This window comes from Cyprinodon tularosa, unplaced genomic scaffold (genome assembly GCF_016077235.1).
Source record: "Cyprinodon tularosa strain WSP-4 unplaced genomic scaffold, ASM1607723v1 ctg1, whole genome shotgun sequence".
Taxonomy (NCBI): Eukaryota; Metazoa; Chordata; class Actinopteri; order Cyprinodontiformes; family Cyprinodontidae; genus Cyprinodon; species Cyprinodon tularosa.
Window position 1 is genome coordinate 782,285 of NW_024037781.1, and position 21,937 is coordinate 804,221.

At 40.7% G+C, this 21,937-nt stretch overlaps 1 protein-coding gene across 3 annotated transcripts; it reads right to left on the reverse strand.

The window, feature by feature from the left end:
- Window positions 1-1,927: 1,927 nt before the first annotated feature.
- LOC119778414 (probable ribonuclease ZC3H12C) lies at window positions 1,928-20,662 on the reverse strand. 3 transcript variants are annotated; one of them, XM_038277656.1, is made up of 6 exons: window positions 20,510-20,662; window positions 6,635-7,449; window positions 4,319-4,458; window positions 4,001-4,235; window positions 3,816-3,922; window positions 1,928-3,551 (listed from the first exon to the last, which is right to left on the reverse strand). In XM_038277656.1, exons 2-6 carry the CDS (start codon window positions 7,378-7,380, stop codon window positions 1,987-1,989), a joined length of 2,793 nt encoding a protein of 930 aa, XP_038133584.1. In that variant the 5' UTR covers window positions 7,381-7,449; window positions 20,510-20,662; the 3' UTR covers window positions 1,928-1,986. The 3 variants fall into 3 exon arrangements, with proteins under 3 accessions (XP_038133584.1, XP_038133726.1, XP_038133656.1); XM_038277798.1 differs by lacking the exon at window positions 20,510-20,662 and adding an exon at window positions 17,053-17,541; XM_038277728.1 differs by lacking the exon at window positions 20,510-20,662 and adding an exon at window positions 17,084-17,540.
- Between the last annotated feature and the right edge of the window lie 1,275 nt (window positions 20,663-21,937).

Genomic DNA, 21,937 nt, shown 5'->3' on the forward strand with positions numbered 1-21,937 from the left:
TGACATAATGCTAGTGGCCCCAACCTCAGAGTAAAATAAGGCTGTAGATCACCAAATGTTTCCCTAATTATTAGAATCAGCTTTGACTATTATTGCTCACACTGGTGTAGATGTGTAAAAAGCTCTGTTGCTGTTTCACTTTTTAACTGTTGCTGTAGGAATGAGTTATTTTCAGTTGTTTCCATCTCAGGGAAACAGAAAATATTGATTTACTCATGACAAAATACCATGATCAATAGGGCCTCTTTCTTTTTACAAATCTTTACCAGCGATTACAATAATACAATTAAGCCAGCTAAGGTGAAAACAGGTAATGTAGTTGACACCTAAACATAGTAGGTCTACAACTATTTCTTAAAAAATACTGAAATTAATTGTCTCAAAGATATTTTTAACAATAAAAAGTTGTAAGATTGGGATAAATAAAAAAAAAAGAGCTATTATTGATGCACTTTGTCATATAGCAATACATTAAGAGAGTTTGATAGACACGCATCAACAAGTTCAAGTACTGTATATAACATCAGCGACTTAGTTCATGATACAATTTGTATCAAACAGGTTTTTTCTTTTTTCTCCGTCTAGCGTGAATTCAGCTGGGATCTGCTCCAGACGACGGCGGACTCTACTGCCCGGAAAGCAAAGAGGAGGAAACGGTTAAATATATTTACAGTTGCTGTCCATGAAGCGTCGGAGCTGAAGCAGATAACCAGGGTTGACCCAAAAGTTCAGGGCCCAGAGAGAGAGATAGAGATGTCCCTTACTAAAACTAAGGTACACAGGACAGGGTCACCCATCTCTACGGCATACAACTCTGACCAAAAAGACTGTTGTCTCAATAAAACGACAACATTTAGAACACCCATCTTTTCGTTACAACCATGGGAACGGAAACCCACAAAGCACACAGTGACTGTAAGAATAAACCAATTTAGGTTGAACTGTAGCAGAAAATCACAAAATCCATAATGCTCAGATGTAACAGGCGGAGGGACAAAGGATTTCTTTAAAAAAACATTTATGGTGACTATTTAATTGTGAACCAACCACTTAATGTGACTATGTGAATACAAATGTATGTTAAATTGTGAAAAGCCTGAACTTATACATATAAAAAAGTAAAGCGCTGCCTTTCTTTCAGCCCCCAAAACAGACTGAAAGGGCAGCAGATTTAGTAAAAGCAAATTATCTTCCAACATTTAAAAACATGATATCTGACTTTATTGCAGGTAAAGGCGCTTTTCAGGTTGGACTGAAAATGACTGCTCACCTTAATGCACACAGTTATTAAATGACAGAATAAAAGAAACACTAACTGTTTTTCACACAAGTAATAATATAAATAAAATCGATGCTACGGGCGTCTATGTAGCATGAGACGGTCGGATCTGTTGCTGAATGAGCATGTGACTAGGCTAAAGTTTGTTGTTGGGTAACAAAACACATAATCTAATCTGACATATTTTGGTTCTCTGGTGTAGGATTTAATCTAGAGGGTGAATGCAGCCTTGGATTTAATAAATACCTCCATGAGTGGTCCACATTTCAAACTTCTCAGAGTATTTGTTTATTTTTGCCAAACTGCAGCGTTTCCGGCTGCTTTCAGCTCACTTAACTTCCAAGTTAGTGTTCTAGTGACCCCTAGTGGCTAAATGTTACAGTGTTGCTTTAGATAAGGTTAATATAGCTTCTTGTGTAGGAACTCTATTTCTTTAATGAGTTTCCTTTGAATCAAATAGTTTCCTTTGGGCAGAAATGTAAAAATGCTTTTTTCCCCCTTTCCTTTTTATAAATGCGTTTTAAAAAGTGATGTTTTGAGTTGGTTGAAGATTAAAACAATTGTTGCTACAGTCAGCATTGATTATCTTTTGAGGTGTTTTTCAAAAATTGGCCTACATCTTTAACATTAAAGTTTCATGTGTTTTTCCTTTTCTTTTTTATTCAAACTACTTATTTAGAGTGATTGTTCACATGGGAGGCCATTAATCAGTAGCCACTCTGAGCTTTCTCTGCCAAGATGGCGGCAGCCAGCTGCTGGGGGTCCATGACGTGGGGGCTCCTGGCCATTACCCGGCTTACCAGTTCTGAGGGGAAGATGTTGCAAAGGTTTATGTACACCTTCTCCCTGGCGTCTTCATAGCGGCCGTGCACTGGAGACTCGGGGTGCTGTGGCCTGTATGGAGGTGGAGGGTGTGGGGGAAATCCAAGATGGGAGCTGTGAGGGGGGTAAGGCGGGTGTGGAGAGGGGGCCGATGGTGGGGGGTGGCTTCGGTAGCGTGTGGGGGACGGGTGCAGAGCTGGGTGAGACGAGTGATGCTGGCTGTAGCCCTCTTGGGGCCATCCCGGTGGGTGCCAAGATGTCTGATGCGTATCGGGGAGACTCTGATAGGCCGACGGCTCGTACCTCGGCGGCGGCAGCGATGGTTGTCTATAGTAAGTCTCCCAGCTGGGCAGAGCTTTCGGTCGATGGTGATGGTGAGACGCAGAGAGATGTTCGTACAGGCGGGAGTCGGATACACTTTCGGTTCGCGTGGGCGCCAGGCAGCGGCCGACGGGGGAGCCGGGGGGCTGACGGTTGGACTGAGGCAGAGACTGGTAGTCGCCGGGGCAGCTGGAGCGAGCAGCTAGGGGCTGGTGTTGGAGGTGAGGGGGCAGCGGGTAGAGGGGCCGCTTAGGGGGTACCTCTGATGGCGGCGGCTCATGAACGCAGCTCTGTCCACAAGCAGAGCCCAGGTGGTAGGAATGAATTGGATTAGAGGAGTGGTTGTGTTGGATGTTTGGGTAATCTGCAGCATGAAGGCTGCACAGCTCATGGTTAGAGGGGGGGACATGATGGGTGTAGAGGTGGCTGGGGGGGTTATGGAAAATAAGGTTTTCTTCTATTAAAGTATCGGCGGAGCATCCGGGACAGGATCTGTCGCTATAGGAGTCACTGCTGCCACAACTGACGCTGCTTTCACTCCCGCATTCAGAGCCAGCTGAGCCCATGGAGCCGTGCCGTAGGTCCTGATCGTTGGGGTAGCGGCAGTCCGGGCTTCGCCGGGAGGAGAGGCTCAGGCCAGAGTAGGCCCGTGTTACTGAGTAGTAGCTTAAGTCTGGAGACTCACAGTGCGGGTAGAGATCATGGGCGGGGGCAGGAAGATGCCCACCTGATCTGGACTGCTGGTCCTGCAGAAGGCTAAAAGCAGACGGGGGCCCTCCCATAGTTAAACCCCCGCCGCAGCCAACGCTACTACTGGAGCTGCTGCTGCTCCCTCCTACGTTGCTCTTCTGACTTTCCAACCTACTTTTGGCCAATAGCTTCTCCTCAGCGTCGCTGTACGACAGAGCTCGAATGCTGGGATCCGACTGCCTTTTTAGGGCGCCGTTCTTTGCCTCGATGGTGCCAGCTGGCACGCTGTGGCTCTTCACCAATCCAGCATCCCCCTGGTTCTTGGAGGGGACGCAGCCCTTGGCGCTGGCCCGCAGCTCGTCGGCCACAGCGCGCTGAGGCTGAGCTCCTCTCTCGGGATGGTAGTACTTACACTTGTGGCCATATGTGCACTTCTTTCCTAAAACAGAAAGATGCAATTCGTCTCAGATTGAATTCAGCACGTAGCAGTCTCCAACTCCAGTATACTAGAGCCATTATCTCTCAACTTTTAGATGCATTTCAAATCCAACACACACCAGATAAAAGCCCTATTCAGCATGTCAAGCTCTGCAGAGACCCAACAAGGGGCTATTCATTGAACCAGGTATGTTTGAGCAGGGAAACTGCTAAAATATTCATGAGTAATGGATTCAAAAATAACTTTATCTGCTATTTTTCTCACCATATGGACAGGGTTGTTTCTTCTGCTCAGGCATGATGGGCCTTTTCCTCAGGAAGTTGTCTAAGCTGGGGCCGTGACGTCCAAGAGGATCATCTGGAGGCATGAATCTGAAGAAATATCAGATAAACAAGGTTTGATCATCCTTTTTCTATCTGAGAGCAAAACCTCTGCAGCAGAAAACGTACTTGTCATTGACGAAGGAATACATGAGCAGACGCTCATCTATGAATTTCTTCCACTCGGGCTTTTCATTGGCCAGGTCTCTGTAGTTGTCATTGGAGACGATGATGCCGTCTGACTCATAAGCCAGCTTGACAATGAAGCGATCGTCATAACAGACCACGCGCCGACCTTGAACGCGCCGCGAGGGGGTGAAGACCAGGATCTTTTCCTTCTCCAGCCGCCGCAGGATCTCCTGGTCTGAAAGGGATAGTCGTTAAGGGAAGATTAAAGCAAAGGTCACAATATAAATGTAGGAGTTCTTTTAAAGTATTTTTACTGACCTGTTATCGGAGCGTCGGGGCGGGACTGCTCTTTCCTCCAAGCAGGTACAAAAACCGTGATGTCCTGATGGCCACGCTCCAGGAACCAGTCTACAGCCAGCTGGATGCCCTGGCAGGAAAACACCTCTTTGTTCCCGTGGCTGTACGGTACAGGAGAGGCACCACGTTATAAATCCATCTAATGACACTAAATGTGACCTCCTACCCACCAGACGTCCCCCATTAACTATCCCTTCGTTGTCGTTCGGACTTTTCGTTTTGGAACGGACTTTGGGCTTAAACGCTTCCAGGATTTTACTTTAAATTCGGAACATATGGAACTCCTGTTAGGACATTATTAATAAAAATAAAAAGAACGGACAGTTTTGGACTTTCAGTTATTAGGGTTGTTTTTGTTTCCTTTTAGCAAATATAAATTGAGATTTTGAGTTTACTTATAAAATGGTTGTGAAGGTTTTTGGGTTATTGATCTATTTATATTGAAATATTATTGAATGAAACTTTGGATTCTTGGTAATAGTGCGATTTTTTATTATTATTTTTTAATAAATCTTTGTTTGCTAACAAAATCAAAATAATCCTACTAAGTGGTTGGATATTTTTTCTTTCGAATTATAATGTAACACTTCTTGCCTGTTTTCCTGTGACAAAAATCCCCTTGAGTATTCGTGAGTTCTGCTTTTAATCAAGCTGAATTTTACACTATATTCCAATAAATTGTTGAAGATATAGATTTTAGTGCCATTAACAGGAAATATATTTCTATATGTGTAATAGACTGTATAGGTACTTATATTTTAACTTCACTTAAGTAACATTCTGCAGAAAAGCTGCTTTGACTTGAGTAAAATCTTTAACTGCTCTGCTACTTTTATTAGTTTTTTAATAATTAATTGTTCAAAATTCACATTAGATACATTCAGATACTTGGACAAAATAATTATGCATGTAAAGTAAAAAAAACAAAAAAAAAACATAATTTGTATACCCTCAGACAGATGGGGTCATTTTATCTGACATAACTAACTTTTATCAATAACAAACAAAGCCTTAAAAGAGCAGCAGTTTCTTTATTTTTTTTTTTATCCTTCCCGAGTAGATAAAGTATTGAAACAAAAAAGGAAATAAGTAAGGAACCTTTTAGAAAGGTTGGTTGGTTTCACTGTGAATTAAATGCTTTATCCTCAGAGAATCAGGATATAACTAACCTTTTAGCCTAAAAAGGAGTTAAAATAGTGACACCTAGTGTTTCAAATTGGAACAACACAGAAAAATAAGATTTCAACAGAGTCTGATAAGATCTTAATTTCAAGTAATAGTTTTGATCAGAGCCTTTAGAGTCAAGTAAAGGTTGATAAAGTCATGTCTTAAGCTTAAGCCTCACATTTCGGAAGAAAAAAAAAACAAATAAAACTTCTAAAGGACATAATTTCTTTTAGACCTTTAACAGATGCTGCATCGCTGACACAGCAATGCATTTTGTGTTTTATACTTCTTCCATTTGCTTGTTTTATTCATTAATCATAACTCTATTCCAATAATTATGTTTTTAGAGACTTTTTAGAGATTTTCTTTTCTAAAACAGTCAAATCGCTTTAGATTTATCCAATAATATAATAATAATAAACCTGCATCAGTCCAACTATACCCTCCAAATACAGCCTGGTGTAATGTGCTCTGGGATTATATACCGTAATAAACAATGGGTTTGATAATATAAATGATTATAAATTATATTCTTACAAATATTGTTATAGGGCAACAACTTTAGTAATTGATTGATACATTGGATACATTGGGAGCTAGTTTGTCTTGTTTATTTAAAAGGTCAGCTGTTTATTTGTTTAATTATTCACTTGGATTTAGTAAAAACATGTAAAATAATAACTTTGTACAGTACCATAAAGTGACATTTTCACTAAAGAACAACATTTGAAATGCAACTATTAATCTAAAAAGATACTTTTGGCAAACTGACATAAATAAATACAAAAAATGGAATATAGAAAATAAATTCATTATGCATTTTAAATGAATTGCAAGTGGCAAAATGTAATACATATGTCATAAAGAAACAATGTGTTCTTGAATTGTATTTTATTTGTAGGAAGAAGAATCAATTGTAGTTTTTATTTCTAGAGTTTTAGTCCTACATCTTTTAACAATTTAATCTGTTTTTGTATTATTTAGTTTAATTATCTGGTCGCAAATGGGGTCACGACCGCACCTTTAGGAATCAGTGATTTATTTCAAGAGATGTTGGAAAAGTCATGAAGGATGTCCGGGGATGAGATGTTTCATAGTGCTCCACCTCACCTCATGGCCACGTTGCTGCCGTCCACCACGATCGGCCGCAGGTTGTCCTGGTCGCAGAGAGATTCTGAGGGTAACGGCGAGTCCGACCTCTCCGGCACATCAGAGCAGCCGCAAGACGACGATGATGAAGATGATGAGGTAGAGGTCAAGGCTGACGCTGGCTGCTCGCCGTCCGACTTGGTGCCCAGTTTGACCAGTTCGCCCAGTATGTCGTTGATGAGGGTGTCGGGTCCCAGCTTGGACAGCACCTGACGCACGGTCACCTCAGAGTAGCCCAGTTTTAAGGCAAACTCCAGCTTGGTCTGGTAGTCCTTCCCTCCCGGCGTGGGCTCTGGTTCTGATGCCGTGGGGTCGGCTGGGGGTTCGGGCGATTCATGCTCGGGTTCTCCTGAGAGATCAGACGGAGACTCCGGAGGTCCTTCTGTCCCCAAATCCACACACGGCGTGCGGCACAGCGGCTGGTGGCTGTTTTTGCTGAAGGTGTGCGTGACCTCCCCTCCGTCTGCGTCTTCCACAGGCGTCGGCCTCCCCTCTCCATCACGCTCGCCGCTCTCCTCTGGCGTTGTCGCCGGAGGAGAACCAAGCGTAGCCTTTTTGGTGAAGCTCTCCCCCTGCTCATCCATAGCAGGGGGTTCGTCGACGTCGCCAGCCTGCCGGTCGGCCCCGGCTACGTGGAGATACTCCAGGTCCGGCCCCAGATCCAGGATGTGGCCCGTTCCCGCCTCCACATGGTCCTTCTGGCCCATGGATCCGTCAAAGACATCCAGCACACCGGGCGGAGCAGCGCTCTTTCACAAAGCTCCACTCATCTGAGCCTGAAGGAGGAGACGGAGAGAAGCTCATCAGCTAAAGTCACATTTAGGGCTTTGAATGTCATTGTTCTGCATCCTGAGCTGACAGAGTAAGTGGGTAAATCCCTGCTTGAACTTCTATGAGGCTCTGGGTGACATCTGTCACAGGAGCTGCCTTTACGTCGCTTTTGTTCACCATAAATTACTCTCGTTTTTCCATTCCAGTAAATATATGATGTAATTCACTATGGCTCTGACTGACCGCATTGGCGCGAAACCTCCCCCCCACCACCACCTACTCTCCTAACAGACACAAAGAACCACGGGGGCCTCTAACTCTGATTAATGGACTCCCCCACCCAAACAGAAGCTGACCTCAGTGTGTTTTAAAAAGCGCCACGCCACGGCGCATCAATCTACAGAGGAACCGTTTATCTAAAACAAGACATCCAGCCGTTATCACCCCCCCCCCACACAGACACACACACTTGATTTAACCCAATATAACCTATTATTAACCATATGCTCCCTCGCACACTAAGGTGATCTGATATCATGTGGGGGGGTTATCCTGTTACAGCTCTGCAGCAATTTGATTAAAGCAACGGTAAAACTGTTTGATGGGTTCGTGGTAAAAAATCTTTACGGAACGTTTTGCATTTCAGTTGTTAATAGAAAAAATTAACAACAGATTAATTCTCAAAATTATTTATTAGTTGCAGTATACGACCTCATCGTACAGTGTGAGTTCACAGCTCATGATGCACGTGAGGCCCGACGCTCTGATCCAATCCACCTGCTCACACTGCACGTCTAAAAACCACATCGGGCTCAGCCCCAGAGAGAGATGGCACTACAGGGACTCATCTATTCGGAAACCAAACCAGTAGAAAATGAGTATAAAGCTCACTACAGTGAAATGAGCCGCCTTGGCAATTTTGGAGTGAAAGTCTTAAAAAGAAAAGGCGACGACATATTTGGACAAAGACAGAAGAAAAGAAATTTTACAGAAAGAATTCCATTTCACCCGCACCCTGCCATGCTGCTGTGTTTTCATCTGACAGGAAGAAGAAGAATCCTTGTTTGGCATGCCAACCTGAGCCATTTGCACACGACGGTCGACTGAAAAATAAACGTGTTTGATTTTATCCCGACCTCACTATTCTTGATCGGGAGGTGGTTGTGAGAGGCTGATCGCCCCTTGTTACCCCCTGAACACTACACGAAGCACGATCAGGCTTGCACAACTTTCACGACTGAAAAGTCTGCCCAAAAATGGCACAAAAATCGCAGTGTAAGCCCGCCTTAAATGTTCTGAGCTCTGATTGGTGCATCTTAACACTCTGATTGGTGCAGTGTAACAACGTTTTTTTTTTTTTTTACGGCAGTAGTGGCTTGTTTTTATGGACAGGAAAGGGGGTATGAGAGGGGGAGAGACACACGGGAAAGGACCACAGGCCGGATTCGAACCGGAGCTCTGATTGGTGCGTCTTAACAACATTCTGAGCTCTGATTGGTGCATCTTAACAACATTCTGAGCTCTGATTGGTGCGTCTTAACAACATTCTGAGCTCTGATTGGTGCGTCTTAACAACATTCTGAGCTCTGATTGGTGCGTCTTAACAACATTCTGAGCTCTGATTGGTGCGTCTTAACAACATTCTGAGCTCTGATTGGTGCGTCTTAACAACATTCTGAGCTCTGATTGGTGCGTCTTAACAACATTCTGAGCTCTGATTGGTGCATCTTAACAACATTCTGAGCTCTGATTGGTGCGTCTTAACAACATTCTGAGCTCTGATTGGTGCTTCTTAACAACATTCTGAGCTCTGATTGGTGCGTCTTAACAACATTCTGAGCTCTCATTGGTGCGTCTTAACAACATTCTGAGCTCTGATTGGTGCATCTTAACAACATTCTGAGCTCTGATTGGTGCGTCTTAACAACATTCTGAGCTCTGATTGGTGCTTCTTAACAACATTCTGAGCTCTGATTGGTGCGTCTTAACAACATTCTGAGCTCTCATTGGTGCATCTTAACAACATTCTGAGCTCTGATTGGTGCGTCTTAACAACATTCTGAGCTCTGATTGGTGCATCTTAACAACATTCTGAGGTCTGATTGGTGCGTCTTAACAACATTCTGAGCTCTGATTGGTGCATCTTAACATTCTAAGCTCTGATTGGTGCGTCTTAACAACATTCTGAGCTCTGATTAGTGTGTCTTAACAACATTCTGAGCTCTGATTGGTGCGTCTTAACAACATTCTGAGCTCTGATTGGTGCATCTTAACAACATTCTGAGCTCTGATTGGTGCATCTTAACAACATTCTGAGCTCTGATTGGTGCATCTTAACAACATTCTGAGCTCTGATTGGTGCGTCTTAACAACATTCTGAGCTCTGATTGGTGCGTCTTAACAACATTCTGAGCTCTGATTGGTGCGTCTTAACAACATTCTGAGCTCTGATTGGTGCATCTTAACATTCTGAGCTCTGATTAGTGTGTCTTAACAACATTCTGAGCTCTGATTGGTGCATCTTAACAACATTCTGAGCTCTGATTGGTGCGTCTTAACAACATTCTGAGGTCTGATTGGTGCGTCTTAACAACATTCTGAGCTCTGATTGGTGCGTCTTGATGTTCTGAGCTCGGATTGGTGCGTCTTAATGTTCTGAGCTCGGATTGGTGCACCTTAACAACATTCTGAGCTCTTAATGGTGCCTATCAATGTTCTGAGCTCTGATTGGTGAATCCTAACGCTCTGAACTCTGATTGGTGCATCTTAATGTTTACCATCCCTGTTTTTGAACATGTGGCAATGTAAGCATATATTATAACATTTTTAAAAACTAAAGCTGCAAGCTTAGAGCTTTTAAGTTTATGGAAAACTATCAAAACATGCTTAATTTTTAGTACTCCTTTCAATAACATGCACCGTATTATGTGATATGTATTAACTGGAGGTACTTTTTTGTTAAAACCACAAAAAAAGGGTACTCTTCTGTTTGTTGAGACAGTCAATCCCTGCTTTTCTTTGTTTCACAGTTTGTGCAGGTAAGATAAGGTAGAAAAACCTGTTTTCTTTTTGTGTTTTATTTTTGTATTGCACTCCTGAGAATAAGTCAAACATGAGCTGGACAGCAATATGAGGAAAGGTGAAGTGACTTAGAGGCACTGGGAGGGGGGCCAGGGGCAGGGTGGAGCGCATTTTATGAAACAGGAGCTGCCAGGCTACTGTTGCTAAGCTACAGCTGTTGAAAGCATGCCAAGACAGGAGCGTTCAACCGGCTACTCGTCCAAAAAAAAAAAAAAAAAGGGTCCTATATGGGGGACGAGCGGGGCTTAAGTGTGCCTCACTGACAACAATAGAGCTGCAGTGGATGGGATCAGGGCCTTGGCATTTACCACTGTGGGCGTCCATGAGCACATAAACAAGATCTACCTCAGAAGGTGACTCATAGGTTTTGTTAAAAAATAAAAAAGGTAGGTCGTTTTTTTTTTCTGTCTTTCTCCTGCTGACGAGATACCCTTCTCCCAGCGGCCCTCAGACTCAAGGATGCAAGCAGCATTGAAACATCAAGGCAGCAAATCCTGCAGCTGCAAATACACAGGGCATAAAACTACCATCCACACATTTAAGGATGAGTTTCACTGCAAAAGTATTTGTTAGGGTTAAAATGTAAACCAGATACCCAAGTCTAAATTATTTAAACCATGCTGCACTCTGCCCATATCGATTTGCAGGACTAAAGGATTTCATGACACATTTCAAATCTTAAAAGCTGCTTATCTGAAAAGATAAACCTCTAATAAATCCAAATCTATCAGCTTTGAGCATCAGTCCCGACTTTAACAACTAAATTTACTCTAAATCTGCAGAAAATGGACGACAAAGACCAGCTGCATCATATTCAAGAGTAACTGTAATTTTTAACACTAGTAAAATAATAATTTAAAACAGCAATAGTTGGATTTTATAACAACCTTTTCAGATAAAGTATTAAAGCCAACCCAAACCTAATCCAACCAGACTATTAAAGCTTCTTATTTGGATCTTTTCACTGTCAGATATTAAAAAGTCATCCATTATGTGTTCCAAGCTTTCACCGCATTATAAAAGCCTCAGACGACTCCCCCCACCTCCCCGCCTCTTCTCTCCAAACGGGCCAACACCAAGGCAGGACTTCATCTCTGGGTGGTTGCATCTTTCAAACGTCAGCGCTGCTGGCTTTGATGGAGCCACTGATGAATATGTAACGCAGCCTTGTGCAGAGACGGTGTGGAGGAGGGGGGAGAGGGTTTAAAAAGGCGGTTTTTCAGGAGAGGGGAGGGGGCTCTTGTCTGGTAGAGCATCAGTGCCTGCATGGCCACCACCGTGCATAGGTTAGTGTAAAAAAAAAGAGGACAGTCGGCTGGGGGTGGAGATGGAGATGGGCAACAGATGTCTGCTGAGTCGTTTTCTCTCCTGGGGTCTCCTGTTCACCCAGACTCGCCCTAACACTCCTCTCTACCCTTACATTAAATGTCAAATTTTGGATTTCTTAAAAATATATAAACGTCTCCTAAATTGGGTGGAAAAATTCAAAAAATTATTTACTGTATCAATTTACTGAACCTTAACCCATCAGTTATGACACTGATCTCCTGATCTGCGTTTAAATGACTCAATAAAAGATCAATTTTAAAGCAGCTATTTGTTAAAAACCCCTGAATCATATTTCATTTAGCAAAAATGCTTAAAAATTGGACACTAAAGCCTGTGAACATTTACTGTATGTTTTATGAATATTTTTTATTCAGTTGTAGTTCAGACTAAAACTACAGCAAGGGGAACTGAAACAGGCAGCATGTCTGCATAGTTTGTTCAAAATGAGCTTCTACATTAAAAATCCAGAGAAAAGTAAAAAAAAAAAAACAGTTTAGCAACAGCTGGGGGAGGGGCTGGCTGGTCCTTTTCCATGTACTGAAAACATTGTGTAATTTCAAGGCAAGGCTAATTTATTTGTATAGCACAATTCAGTACAAAGACAATGCAAAGTGCTTGACGTGATTAAAATATAGGAAAATAAAACAGAATTAAAGCAAGTAGGAAAAAAATTTATAAAATAAAATAAAAAATGCAGAAACAAAAAAAGAACATTAAAAACAGTTGGACTAAAGAAAGAAAAAAAGAAACGAAATCTATTTTACACGTTTAAAAAAATAGACTATTTTATCCACATTTTTAACATTACATTAACAATACATTTAGCATTCCTACCACTTAAGATGTAACAATTACTCCACTTTTAGTAATTATCTCCAACTTTGTTTCATTAGTTAGTAACTGTTGAATTATGCAGTAAAAACAATATTTTTTCCCTAACTATATCAAATCATGTGGTTTATTGTGACCAAATATCATCCTTTAATTTAGCACAAACAGACCCAATAACAATCTTTGATCCTAATCTGAATCAAAAATCAACGATATCCATAACTATCCATCAGAAAACTTGATTCTGTGCACCCAGACTAAAAAGTGTCAAACCATTTTATCTGTTCCAGTTTATGTCTCTATGGGTTCGCCTTGTTCTTGACACTTCCTCTTTTTCTAGTCTAGTGTTGTCTGGCTGGTCCTAGACAAATGCATGAAAGAAATCAATTTATGGTCATGCTAAAATCTTCTTTATTGGACCTAATGAGGTGTTCAAATGTTAGCACAGCTTCAGTTAGGAAACCACCAATTAGACCTGAACCTTCAGAGGAACATTAGGACAGTAAAAAAGTCGGCCTTCTTTCTCCTAAGAAACATCTCCAGGATTAAATGAGTAATGTCCCTATCCTGCTAATATGAAACGGTTTTGTTAAAGTAACTAAATATGCTCCAGTAGATGTAAAAAAAAAAAAAAAAAAAGGCATAAATTAGGCTTTGTTTCAATACAGGTCTGCCTAATGGTGCGTTCTCATGCAACTAGATAGAGCTGAGGTGTTGTTAAACAGCAGCACGGCACGGAGAGAACGGAGCCGTGATCGCTGACGCTGAAATGAGCTGAACTATACATTCACGACACAGCAGCCAATCAGGAACCACTTGTAGGCGAAGCTTTTTTCACTTAAAATGGTATACAGAGAAATTTTAAAAGGGTGGAAATGAGGAATGCTCTCAAGATTTTTTTTGTTCTTTTAAAAAAAAACTTTTTTAATTTAGTCCTAGAAGAACTTTTAATCGCCTCCAGCATGGTCTGTCACTGCACACTGCCCAGCATCGGCGCTCTCTGTGTTTACTAGGAAGTCCCGCCGAATCTGACCAAATCAGAGGATGGAATAACAAAAGTTAAATCTTTTTTTCAGAGCTTTGGGGCTTTTCCAAAAAATTATGGTCTCCCCAAAGTGATTCCAAGGTTTTTCATAGGAAACAATTTTGCAGCAGTGCTTAAAGTTAAGTTTCACCTGTGCTTTTATTGTGAAATAAAAAAAAAGGGAGATCTTGACAGGAAATGACATGGGTTGCAAGTTGTCCAAAGACTGTGGGAAGCTGGCGATTAACTAAATATTAAACAATCATTCCGGCCACTAAATAAGGTAAACATCCCCACTTTTATACTCAATAACAGCACAGGAATGACAAGTGATGTTATGCAAAAACGAGCCAAGGACTAACATCTGCTGGGATGTTGACGTCATCAGCCATAATTAAAACTTATTCTATCCTAAAAAACTAATCAGCCCAAACAGTATTTTTACTGCATGAATGAATTACCGTAAATCCTCTAATATTGGCCTGTATTCCATTAGCGGCCGGGTCTCTAATAATGACCTGTCTCGCTATCGGTGGAGGTAAATAATGGCCGGACTCTTATACAGGCCGGGGCTATAATTAGAACCAACAATGTTTCTGGGCAGTCCTCAACAACTTGTGATATTAACAACTACCACAGGGGGCAGTGTTTGCTAACGAATCCAAGCCATTAGCATGGGAATTCCTATGCTTACACAGAGATCGTAGTCGTCCCAATCGTCCTGATCCACAAGTGATGAGATTATGGGGCGAGATGAAGAGCAGGGGGAAATTGTGGAGGATTAAACAGAATTGGAGAATTTCTTTTTGGTTTTGTTTTACTTCAAACTAAACAAGACAATTTGAGTGAGCGGCTAGGTGATTAAACCTCTAAGTTGTCTTTTGTTATGAATAATTATCACCATGGAAAATGTTTACAATGCACTACGTTTGCTTTGTGGTGAACAGCGTCAAAATTACAGAATTTAGTTGGCCTTCATTGTTCTGAATTCCCCTTGAGATATATGATAACTGTCGCCTACTTCCACTTAGCCTAAAACAAAAAAAAATGTCGCTCTGATGGCAGAACAGTTTTTGTCCCATTTTTTTTAAACTTTGTTTTGCAAGTCAGATTCCAGAAAATTTGCCTGCAAGCTGCTTGAAGATGTCTGAATTACTAGTATTTGTTGATAATGTTCTGTATATCGTTATGGTAACTGTACTTTTTCAATAAATTAACCTAGTATTTTAATTTTTTTATTCATTCCACTCGTAGTCTGTTTTGCTCAAATAGAATTAGAGGCCTGCCTCCAATTCTGGCCTCCTTCCAACAATGTTTTGGACCAAGATGCACCTGAGTGAAATAAAGGCCCAATCCTATATTAGAGGATTTACGGTAAGGTGATCATTTTGATTCTTCTGGAGCTTAATGGGGGATAGTTGACCTCTTGGTGACCTAAAAAATTATTTTTAATATCTCTGAAACATGATCTTTTCTTAATCTACATTTGTTTTTTTTATATAGTGAGCACATGGTCCAGGGTGTAAACACTGTGCATCTGAAAACTACCTGCGGACACAGCGTTCGCTCTGAACACAGCTGATCTAGAATGCTGCTACTTGTGTCCCAGATATGCCTCCTCACTAGGGAGTGTTGGCCTAGTGGTTTGAGCAGCGCGCTTGTGCTCTGAGAAGTTTGCAAGTACCCGGTTCGATCCCCAAATTCTGCACTCTGGGTCCCTGAGCAAGACCCTTAACCCCACACTGCTTCTCAGGCGTCAAACAATGGCAGCCCACTGCTCCCCAAGGGGATGGGATAAATGTAGAGAGTGCAGCACTTGTGACTCTCTGTACTTGTGACAGTGTACTGACAGTTTCCCTCTGGGGAAAAAAAAAAAGAAGAAAGTAGAGCTCATCAACCAAGTTCTATAATTCTTACAGTGGTTTCCTGTATCTCACAGAACAAACTTTAAAATTATTCTGTTAGTGTAGAAATGACTGAACAGCTGAGCTCTAGAATACATTACATACCTCTATGGTCTTCTGGATTAAATCTAATCTGAATACCCAGAAACAGATCATGAAGAAGCAGCTTTTAGTTCTAATGCTCCAATAATCTGGAAGCAGTAAAAGCCCTAAAACCTTATGTTGAATCAAATCGATTTTAAAGACAAATCTACTCAAGAGTGACCTCTGTCTATATAGATATATATATATATATTCGTGTTTATTAATCATTGAATTTTTTGTTTGCCACTGCAATGTGCTTTTATTTGTATGTTTTTTCATGTGCAGCACTTATAAAATATTTTCTGTTGCTCTACTGAAATGTTCTGGATAAATAAACAGCCTCAGTCAGACATTTGTAGGAAGAGTGTTCACTAAGCTGGGAGGGATTTATATATTCCCTGACCAGACTAATGCCACTTACTTTCATTGTTTTTTTTTTTTTTAAGGCAACACTGGCCTTTATTTTCAGATAAAGATCCATGCAAGGCTTGCAGAAACCGTTTATTTCAGCTCACTGATCTCATTTACTGGAGCTTTAAGTCATGTAAAGCGACGATGTTTTGCAAGATATTTCAAGATAAGAATATTTATTACAAAGTTTTAAACAATACAGGCAGAATAAAGAATCTAAATGTTATATAGATGTGTCAGATTGGCCCCTAGGGCGAACTTCAACATGCCAGGAGTCTCTAGAAATCCTAAAATGTTTCAACAGAACATTCAACAATTAAGCTGTCTGCACAATCAGAAGGAGAAAACAGGAAGGTCTAACTAAAGCTAAGCATGGAGATGGAAGTGCCATGATGTGGGGAAAGTTTACCGCACCATGACTTCTACTAAGAGTGTTTGAGGAGAATGCAGAACCCTCAGTGAAAGAAAAATAAGTTCCCTGCAGCAGGAAAACAACGTAGAAAACCTACCAGTAACTCATAAACTCACAGTAAATTTGGTCTCACTCTGAATTAGTGTTAAATTAACTCTCTACATAATGTATATCTTACTCTAGTTGTTGTTTTATTAACTCTAAAAGAGTCAAAATTCTTTGACTCTGCATATTTAACGCTGAGAAACTGACTCAGAAAGAAGGAATGAGAATTACTGGGCAGAGTCCACGCCTCTGGGCTTGAAACCTACTAAACTGTTTCCATCATACCATTGTTACAGTTCAAGGTTATTCTATAAGTGTTGCTCAACACATGATCAGCTGGCTGAAAGAAGGCTGCATCATTTTTGATTGTAACCAGAAAAAACAACCAAAATCGGTTTCTAACTTTTGCAGCATTTGGTTGAATTGTCATGCACACATCTTCACTATTCTACAAAATCAGCATCCATGAGAACATATTTAAGATTACCAGCAGAAAGGTGGGGGCTCATCTCACTCACCGGAGCCAGCAAGATGTGAGGGTCTCATTTCCACATATTTTTAATCTTCGCTAAGCAGAGGAGAAAAACGCTACAGGTGAAACGGGCTTGGAATCGGGAGCCAAAGTCTGCACGGCGGCTCCATGCGTGCAAAGTGTCTTCCAGAGCAAGAAGCAGGCAGGTTGGACAATGAGCGGCCAGGACAGATGGAATAACAATGTCTGCCGTTTTTTTCTTTTGGTTTTGAAGTGGGAGCTTCTTCGCCAATCAGAGAGCAGCAGACCTACACCGAGACATGAGGCGGAGGAGGAGGGGAGTGGCTCTGGGCAGATGCCTGCTTCCCTAAGGCACGCGTAGTCTCCAGCACACACACACTCCTGTCCCTAGCCTGAAAGGGCTTCCCCTGTGTGGCCGATGAATCAACGAGGGGGTGGGCCACTTAACAATGGAGCCACACAAAGGGAAGCTGGGGAGGGCAGCTGCAGCGTGAGGGCGGCTGCTATTACGGCCCGGGGCGGCAATGGAGAACACCTGGCTGCGGAGCGCCACAGTCACCCTTCTCTCATTGTTTCAGACTGGGGGGTGGTTCTGCTGCAGGCTGGAGGGGGGGGCACGCTGGTCCTTTAAGAGAGTGCAGGAGGGGAGAAGAGAAACATACTGTGGGGAGTAAAGGGGCTCAGAAAGTTTATGCTCCTGTTCTGCATTGTTGTGGCACACTTCAGCCAGATGACTGGGAAACGCTAATCTTTGCTGCTTTTGGTTTCCATGACGCCCACTGCGCATCCAATTCACTTTAATATAGCGGCAAAACAACACAGCCAAAATCTAGAAAGCAAAAAGCCGCCTTGCTGCAACAAGTGATTAATAACAGCTATCTGAAACACTTTATGGTAGCCAAGGACCTTAGGCACCTCAGCAGCAGAGTTTAAACAATAAAACATCACCGGTAACTAGTTCCTGTGCTGGGTGTATTGGCAAAAGGCTAAAAAAAAGGGTAAGAAATTAAACACTGATATAAAGTTATTTAATATTATTTATCAATAAATAAAGTTTACATTAGGGGCAAAAAAATATATAAATAACACGTCTATGCAGAACTAGGGAAGAAAGCCTTTAGCTACAGCAGCTCCTTGTGCGTGGAAGTTTTTACAGAGAAACTGTAGTTTTATATCTTGAAATGCTTTTAAGTTCAAAGTAAAAGAATTTGAAGCAGCCTCAATTATCTATAATTGTTTCACTTGATATGTTTTTTCATGTACCTGTCATTTAATTTAACATATCTCTGTTTATTATGGAACTTTGCTGCCTCTTGGCCAGGACTCCCTTGAAAAAGGGACATATTTGACCTTAAATAAAGGTCAAATAGGTCAAATAGAAAAAAAAAAGTGCACTGCAAACAGATGTTTTAATATTAAATATAGTAGCCGAGTGAAACTTGATGTAGATCGCTGTAACTATTGTTGTGCATAATATCTAAAAAAAAATATATATATATATATATAGATATATATACACTATCCCACGAAGGGTACTAGTATAAGTATTAGATCGGTGCATCTCTACAAGACGATTTCTAAAGAATAGAAATCTCTCCTCTTGGCTGATATCTAGCAGCTTGATGAGATTGTTTTGGAGTTTTTTTTTTCTTTTGTTTTTCAAATAGATCATGATTTAAATGCTTTAAATGCTTTCCTTTAGAAAGAACCTGGTACTTCCAGCTAAGTTCAGCTAAGTTCAGTTCAGCTAAGTGAGGACCTTTTTTCCAGTGTCACAAACTGAGCAGCATTCTTAGAAGTCCACAAACCACACCTGAAATCCTAAAGTCCTTTTTGTCATTTTGTCAACTATATATCCATAAATCATGCGACAAAGCACCGAATTTAAACGCATGACCTTTTCCCGATCAAATGTCTTCCCAAATCTGCTCAAAGTGTCAGATAAGGAAGAGCAGGATGCAGCGATCCACCAGCTTTTTGCAAACAGTTGGTCAGAGCAGGAGAGGCTCAGGCCATCTGTCCTGACCAACAGGTGTGCTGCTCCCCCAGCGACTGCTGCAGGACCTTTGCTTTTTATTAATGAGCCCAGATGGAGGCGGAGGTTTCCTCAAATATGAACACAATTTAAAACATTTTTAGTTCTGCAACAATTATTTTGCAATTCGATTAATCAACAGAATTGCAGTCTTAAAGAAGACTTTTTTTTTTTCAAAATTAAACCAGGTGAAACTCAAACTTTTTATTTATTTTAATTTTTGTTTAATTAATGCTCTAAGTGGGTCGCTCTGTCAGCTAAATGCACTTTTTAGAGTCTCTATGCTCCAGTCAACGATTAATCGAGTACTAAATTAGTTTTAATGTATACATTTATGTATTTCTTTTAATTTAATTAAAAATGTATTTAAAGAAATGTAATTTTAATGTATTTATAAATTAGTTATGCATTTTTTTCCTTTTTTAAGGCTGCACTTTAAAAAAATGAAATTGCATAGAGAGCTGTTCTCAACTAAATTTCTTTTTGTTTATAGCCTACTTGTGTGTCCAAAATAAAAAAAAATAAGTCTAAGTTGAAGTTAGTTGACGATTATTTCAATAATGGATGAATCCGATTAATTGTTTCAGCCTTTAACATTTTACCTATATATATATATATATATATATATATATATATATATATATATGTATTTTTTTTTTTTTTTTTAAGACTACAAAAAAAAAAGTAGTTAAACAAGTTAAATGTGCTATTTCTGAGATGCTTTGAATTGGCTCACATCTCTCTCAATATTTTATTATCTGGAACTTGTAAATATTCAAATCTTTAAAAGTGACCTAGAAGTCAAATTAGCAGAGAAAAAAATACACTTTATGAATATGAGGCTATAGGTTTAAGCAAATCCTAACATGCATGCATCAAGCAGCAGAATGCAATCTTTTGTTGTGAGCTTCCTAAACCCTGAATGCTGCACAGAAAGCAGCACTAAAAGCTCCAATTTCAATCAGTGTAACTTATATCTTTCAAGGGCTTAAGGTTTATATATATATATATATATATATTTATATATATATATATATATATATATATATATATATATATATATATATATATATATATATATATATATATATATATATACACCAAACAGGTGGATGCCTCCTATAACCCCCACAGGTGGAAGCTTGGCCTCCTCTCTCCCTATCATCCTCTCTGCCTCATCGCTTATTTATTTAGCAATATGTAGTTTAAATAGATGCAGCCCTTCAGCCTCCCTCCCCAGGATGTCCTCCACTATCCAGAAATGAGAGGTTTCTGGGAAGGGAGCGCGCAGCAGCGCGCACGGCCACCGCAGAAACCCAACACCGTCACGACCTCCCTTCCAGCTCCCTGCCGCTTCACCACGCAGCTCCTCCGGTTAACACACCCGCTCGGCTCCCGCCTAATTCGGCCACTTACCCGGTCAGGTACGCGGCTGAGGCAGCTCGGAGGTAAAACCACCGAATCCTCCCATCTTCGGCGAGGGTTGGACTCAACAAAACATCCGGCTGGGGCTGCAGCGTGACCCAACCAACCTCCGTCAAGCTGACGGAAATTATTTCCGTTCTGGATTTTCAAAATAAAACCTGAGAAATTCGGTTTTTTACATCAACGACGGAGAAGTTGACAGTTAATGTTCAATTATCGTTAATATAGGGTTGAATCGTTTTATACACCAAATGTTTGATATACTCTACTAAATCAAAAAGTGTGGGGCTTCAATTTTTAGAACTAAAAATACCAACCGGAAAGCAAAGGCATAAAGTAGCTAACCTGATTTACCATCTTGCTGTAAAAAAAAAAAAAAAAAAAAAAAGTACAATGGCGCCCTCTTGTGGTCAAACAAAAAAAGCTACAAAATAAAATTAAGACAAGGCTATATAGAAGGCTCAATAGAAGAAAGAAGGTGCTATATATATATATATATATATATATATATATATATATATATATATATATATATAGTTATTGCACAGGGTATTAAATAGTTATTGTTAGTTAGTTATTGCATTGTAAAGTCTGGTTGCAGCAGGGATGAATGACCTGCAGCGCTCCTTTTTATAAAGAGGGTGTCACTAAAGAGTCTTTCACTAAAGGAGCTGCTCAGCTCCTCTACAGTCTTGTGCAGAAGGTGGAAGGTGTTGTCCATGATGGGATGTAAGCGTGGACAGCATCCTCCTCTCAGCTACTTCCTCCACTGAGTCAAGTCATTAATATATTTATGACTAAACTGAAATAAATTAATTATACTTGGGATGTCAACAGTAGGCAACATCTTATAGACCATATTGATACAGTGTAGAGTTCAAATTGGACTATACAAATTGATCTGGAAAGCCTCATGTAGAAAGTGTTCACAAAAGGGAGGGACATTCAGTACAATTCTTCGAGATGATTGGGTAGCTGCCTCCCATGTCTATTTTTTAGCCAATCACAGCAGCAGCATCTTCTGCTCACAAGCAGCGGAGTTAACTTATAAATCAAACTCTAATCAAATCTGGTCAAGGGCATGTAAACATCTTCCCATTCACAAAGGAAAAAAAAAAAATCAGGCAGCGAGGGAGAGTGTTATCAGGTATGGGATGACGCCGTGTTCGGCAGTCTCTCCACACAGTCCAAATCAAAGATGGTTCAGAAGGTTCAGAATCCCAAAAAACAAACTGAACTGTTTTACTCTTTCATACCCACTTCCATCAAACATTTAGATGAAAATATTAGATTGATTCTGATTGTTGTTTTAGTGTTGTTTTGGTTTTTTATTAGAGACGTTATGAATGTGTAAGTAGTCTATGTGTACATCCTTAGCTGGTATTTTCTTTTTTATACATATTGCTTTGCTACTCTACT